This window comes from Elephantulus edwardii, unplaced genomic scaffold, assembly GCF_000299155.1.
Source record: "Elephantulus edwardii isolate Elephantulus edwardi_28Jun2011 unplaced genomic scaffold, EleEdw1.0 scaffold00073, whole genome shotgun sequence".
NCBI lineage: Eukaryota > Metazoa > Chordata > Mammalia > Macroscelidea > Macroscelididae > Elephantulus > Elephantulus edwardii.
The window spans coordinates 148,658-157,014 of record NW_006399823.1 but is presented as its reverse complement, the minus strand read 5'-3'; the positions used below and the strand labels follow the sequence as shown (position 1 = coordinate 157,014).

Below are 8,357 nucleotides of genomic sequence, written 5' to 3'. Positions count from 1 at the left end.
GAGGAGAGAGCGATACCATTGGGACCCCCGAGTGACACAGTCAAGTGCTCCATTACTAAATGTAAGCAGTCCTGTAGAAGAAAGGTGTGGTGAACTGCTTCCATAAAGATTACAGCTGGAAAACCCTTTAGGTCCATTCTACTGTGCAGCACATGGCATCTTAGGAGAGAGTCTTAAATGTTCTTTAACACCTTTGCCTGTCAGATAGGAAAAGATTCCTTTTCCCAATAATATTTTGAGTGTATGAGCGTTAGATTCCAGTCAACAAGTCTATGAAATTCTTACTTATCTTCCAAGTTAAGTTCTGCGAAGGATCAAGTTTTAAACCAGGAGAAGCGAAATCATCTATAAACAAATCGGCTGGGTCTGAAACTGTTGCCTTGCTCTGGGCTCCAGTTCTCCTTTGTCCTCCCAATGTGTGGCTTGCCAGAGGGAGTTTTGGGTTTTGCTCACCCTCAGCAATCTTATTTCCTTTTAAAGCATGTCCTGGTTGGGGGCCTGGGCTCAGCGTTCCACTTGGTCTCTAGTCATATGTTACGGGGTAGCTCATGAGTCAGGCTGACCAAACAGCAGAGATGTGCATTCCAGAGGTTTCCAGGATAGAAGCCTGTCTCCAGGATAGAATTTCCTGGAAGCTCTAGGGCCATGATTTCCAGGATTTCCACCCCCCTAAATGTCACTGCTTCTTAGGCATTCTCAGGATAACATTGTATGATTCTTTAAAATATCTCTCTACCAGCCTTCTATCTACAGAATTTTAGAAGAGCAGTTGTTGCTGTTGCTGTGATGTGTCGTCGAGTTACTTGTGACTCATAGTGACCCTATGTACAACAGCCCTAAACACTTCTCTATCCCTTGCCATACTCATTGTCTCGAACACACCTATCTCCATACCCCAGTGGCAAAATCAATACATCTCATAGAGGGTTTTTCTCTCCTGCACTGTCCCTCCACCCTCCCAAGTGTGACGTCCCTCCTTGGCAACATGTCCAAAGTATGTCAGACGAAGCTTCAGAATCCTTGCCTCCAAGGAGCAGCCTGGCTTCACCCTCTCTAGGAGGAACTTAGAAGAGCAGTAGACCAGGAGAAATCTAGAAAGCCCTGTTATCCCTGAGTAATGCCTTTGACCAGATATGGGTGCCCCCTAGAGGGATCAAAGAGAGGATATACAGAAAATTCAGCTGTTTCTGAATTAGATATCCAAATGAGCAGAGAGGCCTTGATGTGCAGGTGGATCCTGCAGTAACCAATACAGTCCTTCTCCACCTGATGAATGCCTTCTTCTTTCCTATGGAGTGAATGGAGCTGAACTCACAGAGTAAGAGAAGCCTGGATTTGAGGTACCAATCTTCATTATGTGGCCTTATAGTTGCCATCAGCTGCTATCAAGTCAATTCTGATTCATTTCTTGTGCATGAAGCAGAATTGATCCTCAGCATTTTCCAAGCTGTATAAGTCTTAAAGAGGCGGGTCACCAGGACTGTCCTTTAAGATGTCTCTGGAAGGGTTCAAACGGCTCTCCTTTCAACTAGTCATTAACTGCTTACATCACGTGGGGCTCCCTCACATGGTCTTAGACAATGGATTTTAAAGTCTTCATTTGCATTTACTTAAGTGTAAAAATGGCACTCATATGATCACATGGCTCTAAAGACTAAATAATATCACATACAAGCCAGAACTGACTCCACAGCAGCTAACAACATTGCAGAGGCTCAGGCAGAAATATGCCTTCACTGAATATCTGTACATGGTGCTGAATTGGTCAATCAAAAGGCATTCACCCTCAAGGTCTGTTCCTCGTCACTATCATACTAGATCTCTACTCTGTTACATACAAACTCTTTTGAATGTTCAAGATGGAAAGAAAGCATGATTCTTCTTCCCAAAGCCAAATCAAATGCCTCTTGCAGGACCACAGAGAACCAACACTGTAAGAGGAATGATCCCTCATGTTACTGGAAGAAAAAGTGCAAGGAGACTGGGAGAGAAAAATTACACACATGGGCCTTGGAGAAGCTCCTCTTCCCAGGCCTAGTCTTTGCTGATCTCCAACCTATTCTTTTCTTCCTTGTCACCTATAGTCAGTCACTATGTAGAGAAGATCAAGGTACAAAATCCTCAGAGGGGTAGGGGAAAGTCACTTTCTACCCCTCTACTTCTGGATATTTTGGTCAGCCCTGGGATAGGAGAAGATCTTGATGTTTAAAGTCACATAGTTTAAATCCTCCAGGCACTTTGCTGGAGAAAGATAGGCAATCAAGTCCCAGGCGATCTACTGCTTCTGAAAACACACTGAAGGGTCAGCTATGAGTTGGTCCTGACTCTTCGGTACACAATATGCATTACGGATTGAAGCTCAATATCAAGAAAATGAAGATTCTCACCACTGGGCCAATTGACAGCAACATAATACACGGAGAAGAGATAGAGATTGTCAACAATTTTAGCATGCTTGATTCCACAATCAACTCTCTTGGCCCCAGCAGACAAGAAATCAAAAGATTAATTGCATTAGGAAAATCTGCTGTCAGGGACATCTCCAGAGTGCTAAAGAGCAACAATGTCAGTCTAGAGACTAAGGTGTACAATTCCTGTTATACCTCAGAGAGCTGGACAATGACCAAAAGGACTAAAAAAGAATTGATGCCTCTGAGTTATGGTGCTGGAGAAAAGTATTGAATATACCATGGACTGCCAAAAGAACTAACAGATCTGTCTTGTAGAGGGTGAAGTCAAGCTATTCCTTGAAAGTAAGGATTTTGAGGCTGCATCTCACATACTTTGGGCCAGGAGGGACCAGTTCTTGGAGAAGGATATCCTGCTTGAAAGAGTGAAGGGACTGTACAGGAGAGAAAGACCCCGATGAGGTATATTGACATAGTAACAATGCTAATGAGGGTAGATGTGTTAGAGACAGTGAGAGATTGGTCCAGGACAGAACAGAGTTCGGAATTATTGTGCACAGCGTTGCTATGAGTTGCAGGTGACTCAATGGCACATAACAACATTCAAAAAGTACCACAGGGAGCTCTGGTGCCTTAGTAGTAAGGAACTGTGCAGCCAACCAAAAGGCACATGGTAAGGAATCTATCAGCTGCTCCACAGGAGAAAGATGGGTAATCTCCTGTGCAATTTACTGCTTCTGAAAACCTGCAGAAGGTAGTTATGAGTCAGTTTTGACTTGATGGTTCAAAACAACAACAAGAGGTAACTGGAAGAAAGGCAATCTGTTTCCATAAAGGTTACAGCAGGAAAACCCTAAGGGGTAGTTCTCTGCAGCACACGGAGCTGCCAGGAGTTGGAATCAGTTTGATGGTGTTAGATTTCAAGAGACACTTGGATAATTTTTCCCCTTATTTCTTTTTTAAATAATGCTTTCTTTTGGGACGAGTTGCTTATACACTTATGGGCATGTCTCCAATGTCTTGGCGATTAAAGACTTTAGGAGACAGCTTAATATGTTTTTAAGATTGAGGGAGCCAACAACAATTCTCAAAGAGCTGTGTTTACATTGGATCGGCTCACCTAGGTTCTGTGCCAACATTATGGTACGCTGGAGGGACTAGAGGTGAAAGCAGTAAGTGCCTAGTATGGAGGAAAGGATTAGCCAGGAGGACAGGAAAGCAGAAGGACTTGACATGAAGTGGGAAGGGAGATGTCAGCTGCCTATGGCAATGCGCTTAGAAATGTTATCATTTCATGCTCCTTGGATACAGTGCTGAGAAACGGAACCCTCTGGAGGCCATCCAGGGCACATGCACAGTCAACAGTGAACATACTTTTAGTTCTCTATGTCCCAGCGTTTTCTAAATCTCTGCAAATGACACCTCAACAGCCAACAGGCTCATAGGAGACACCTTGGGTTGGATATAAACATCCATTGGTAGTTCAGCAACCTAGATAAAGTGTTTGACCTCTCTGAGCCTCAGTTTCCTTATCTAAAAATTAAGAAAACTCCAAATCTCCTTTTTAGGCTGTTTTATAACTTCTCAATGACCAATGACTTATTTCAAATGAGAAACACTGCGCAAGTGGATTTTCGATTTTTATCTGTCGGGCTAGAGTGAACACAAGATAGGACACCGTCCCATCTGACCAAGACTGAATTAACTGGCTTAGGTACAGTTGGATAGGAGCAAGTTACCCTTCAGGTGGAGCAGTGACAAATATTGGTGGCCTCCCTTTTCCTCAGTTTAGCATTCACATGTCCATGGAAATGTACTGTCACCACTGATAATAAAAATGACGGTTATGGATTGCTCATGCTCTTTAATAAACACCTGCTTATTTATCACAACCACCATGGAGAAGAGATGCTGACATTTCCACAATTTCCATATGAAGACAAAGATTGACAAGCTCATTAGCTTTCCCGAAAACAAACAGCTAGAAAGTGGTGAAGTTGAAATCTGAACTCAGATCTGGAACCAAAATATGTATGTAATTAATATCCTTAAATATACTTAAACAATAAAAAAATAAATCTGCAATGGTGGGCCAAAATATGTATGTAATCAATATCCTTAAATATACTTAAACAATGAAAGAATAAATCTGCAATGGTGGTTGGTTCTTCCAAAAGCAATATAGCACTTGGCCTTCAAGGCTCTTTGTCACCAAGGGATGATGTTAATATCATCATTCTGCATTATCTGTACTACGATATCTGTACCTTTTTCTTCCCCAGTAGGAAAACAAGTGATGGTTCAAGAGTAGCCAATGGGCGGTTTTCACTCAGCTCAGATTGGGGGGGGGGGTGGTAATTCTGAGTTCTGCCATGAGGAGTGTGGCCCATGGTGGGGTACTCAGCCTGGGTACTCAGTCTGGGATTGGAGAGGTGGTCTCTATCCCCCAGGACTCTACTTTAGCTGCTGGATTTTATGTTCTTTCCTGAAGTCTTTTTTATGACTTTGGAGCTGTTGGGGATCCTGGGCACCTCTTTTCTCTTTGGCGTAAGGCAGCTTGTAAACCACTTGTATGTTGTAAATAAGTCCAGGACAGTGCTAAGAGTCTATGAGATTGGTTTAAAATTCTAAGCGTGATTAAGCATCCCGAAGGCAAACATACAAGTCTCACTGTTACAGACTGGAAAAGTAAATACATTCAGCATGCTGTTGACATGGCATAGCATTTAATCACTGTGATAGTTCAATCAGGTTTCTCCCCAAGCCCTCCTCCCAATCCCATTTTGAGTTGAAGACACTGGTTAACCTATAAAGTGCTGATCTTCCATTTCATTGTCAGTTCCAAGAAGTAAAAAATATCCACCCTTTCATCTCTACCCACCAAATTCTTCCTTTAATCCTGTAACTGGATCTAAATGGAAAAGAAACCCTTTGCAGGCCAAAGAAATTGGCACCCTGAGGTGATAAGAGGGAGAACATGTTCCACTTCTGATCTGAATAATTGCACTCTCCTAAGCACAGGAAGAGAGAGCTCGGGTGGCCGACTGGTAAGAATCTGCGCTGCAATCCCAAAGGCATGCAGTTCGATTCCACCAGATGCTCCCATGGGAGAAGGATGGGCAATCTCCTCCCCTGCAATTACTGCCTCCGAAACCCACTGGAGGGTCAGTTATGTGTTGGTTCTGACTCTACGGTACTCAACAACAACAAGAAGCACAGGAAAAGAGTTCTAGTGGCATAGTTCACAGAAAGTTGCCCTGCTAAATTAAAGGTTACCTCTCTGGCAGTTCAAATTTACCAGCTGTCCCTTTGGGAGAAGAGATGGGCAATCTTCTCTTGTGCAATTTACAGCCTTAAAACCTGCCAAAGGGTCAGCTTTGTGTGGGTTCTGATTCAAGGGCAATGAAAGAGAGAGAGATGCAAAGGAAATTAAAAACTTCCTGCAAGTTTGAACTGCAGCCTCCGGTGAGAAGGGATGGTTTCAACAGACCTTGTGTGTTACTTCACAAATTAACTCTCCACTAGCTTGTAGAAAAATAATCAGAAATCATTTGGTTTTATAGAGGACAGTGGGATTCTATTTTAGCCTTAAAGTCTCATACCTCGACTGAATTTGGTAAGACAGTTTGGACACAGATATCCCAGCACTACAATAAGTTAAAAAAAATGAATAAAATGTATTACATGCAAATTCTGTGGTCTTAGCCAGGTGGATAAGTGTTGACTTGAAAGAATTTTGGGCTTCCTGCTGGGCATGGTCCTGATGTACTGTACTGAACACAGAGAGTAAGAAAGTCGTGAACTCAAGGAGTTCAGAAAAGAGTGTGGGGAACAAGACCAGGGTATGCATAGTTCACTATTAGGTAGAAATCAGTAAGTAAGGTATAAAAGTCTAAAGTGTTCTGAGAGTTCTGTAGACGGATAGATGACTTGATTCTGGAAATAGTCTGGCAAATGCAACAGGGCATTCCAAAGAGATGCCCTGATTCAATGTGGCTTGGAGTGCAGATTCCAAAGGGGACACAACATAGGGGCTGCTGTGAGGGCTCAACTGCAAGTTAGCATGAATGCTTGGTCTCCTTGAATTTTTATTTTGGCTCTGTTGTAGGTGTTTGGGATTTTTTTAAAACCTGTCTTTATAACTCACAAGTCATGAATACAGATATTCTAAGGACTTTGCCCTGCAAGAGAGAAATTTCTGAAACCAGTGTTTAAAAATTACTTAAGAGTAATCCACCCAATCACTATCTATGTTGCTGCTGTTAAAAAAGAGATGGGAACTGTCATTCCACACTGGAAATGGGGAAACTAAGGCTCAGAAAAGCAGCCTGAGCAATACTGCACAGCTACAAAGTGGTCAAATTTGAATGCAGATTTTGCAAAGCTATCTGTTGCCTGCTAGTCAACTCTGAGGACTCTGTCTTCAGTTCCTCTCCATATAACATTAAGAGCACTGGCCTAGGTTATCACTCGCATTCATGCTGATAAACCCTCTCAGACTCCAGCCCGAGTCATTCCAAGTGCATTCAGGTGAATGAGGACATTGGAGTTACAGGGACAGCTGCAGTGTCCAACCCACCCCCAACGCCTTTCCCCATGACCTAGGCTCTGGGCCAATCCCTGTTGAAAGGGAAAGGTGCAGACCCTTCTGGTGGAACTGCTGTCACTGCCAATATAATTGACTAAAGAAGCTGCTGGGGCGGGGATGGGGTGAAGAGGCTGGGGAGCATAAGAAAGCAAAAATGGAAACAGGGAGGAGGTGCGGGTAGGTTGACCACAAAATGTGAGGTTTCTGTAGACTGTTAACCTTTAACCCCAACTTCAACCACCTGAGAAGGAAGGGATGATGAAGGCTAGGATTTATTCCCTCGTACCTAAAAAGTCTGATCCTAATTAAATTTTCATTAACATTATCAGGTAAATTGCAAATGTAAATACTTTTAAGAGTTGATTTTCAGCAACTTTTAAAAGTATATTTGAAAATCAGCAACAGTCAAGAGTGGATTTGGGTATGTCTGTGTGTTAGATCAAAAATTTATTCCTCGCTGTTTCGCTCTCCATGAAGCCTTGGAATTTAGTGAACTTTCCCAGGATGAAGAGGAAAAAAGCGAGAGAAAGACAGACTAGAGTAAATGTAGGCGGCTCACCTTTTGAACTCCAAGGTTAAGGTCCTTAGCCACCTTTGCCATCTTCTGGGCTGAGGAAATAGCACCCGCTCGTCTGGGAAGCACAGGCAATAGAAATTACCGAACCCAGCAGGAACCAAGAGGTGACCAAGCGGAGGAGTTCGCGGGCCACACAGGGAGCTAGGTAGGGCACAGTCTGGCGCCGGGCCGCTTTAATTGGAGAGTGGGACTCCCTCTAAAAGCTCACCAGCCAATGCGAGCGAGCGCTCGCACTCGGCTAGCCAATCCCTGCACGACACTCTCCGCGCCCCTCCTTTTCTGGCCCTTCTCTAGCGGCCGGCAGAGCTCAATGCTTCTCTGACGTCAGGGGTGGGGGGCGTCAGCGGGGCATCCTGCGGGTGGCCACTCCTGCCTTCCTGTCCCTCAATCTTTTTGACTCTACTCCCCTCTCCTTTAAAGGCAGAGGGTGGGGCGCAGGGCTGTGCGGTCTCTGGCTTCATTCAGTTCAGAACGGTATTTTTAGTGAGCTAGATCCAAAAATAAATGCTGACCTGAGCGTCCCAGCCCACCCTTTCTACTTTGTCAGAAGGGAAAGGGGTGAGACATAGGTTTTACTAGAGCATTGACTCAGCTAGCTGACTTCTCCCAAATCTAGTCAAGTTCTCTAATCATCAAGTGAAGGGAAGCTATTCCTGGAAATGTGTTAATTAAATTGGAGGAAACTTTAAGGAGGAAAAAAAGGTCCAATAAGAGACAGCCCAGAAATTGGACCTGTATTACCCTTGCTCCACTCCGCCACCAAATAAGTGCTAGTGAGTGTTAA

General features: G+C 43.7%; 1 protein-coding gene across 2 annotated transcripts in view; it reads right to left on the bottom strand.

Moving 5' to 3' along the window:
* LMCD1 (LIM and cysteine-rich domains 1) overlaps positions 1 to 7,617 on the bottom strand; it is an 85,449-nt gene extending 77,832 nt beyond the window's left edge. For both annotated transcript variants that reach the window (XM_006888896.1, XM_006888897.1), the window contains exon 1: positions 7,556 to 7,617. In XM_006888896.1, the coding sequence (XP_006888958.1) occupies positions 7,556 to 7,597 (42 nt within the window). In that variant the 5' untranslated portion in view covers positions 7,598 to 7,617. The remainder of the gene's footprint in view (positions 1 to 7,555) is intronic.
* Between the last annotated feature and the right edge of the window lie 740 nt (positions 7,618 to 8,357).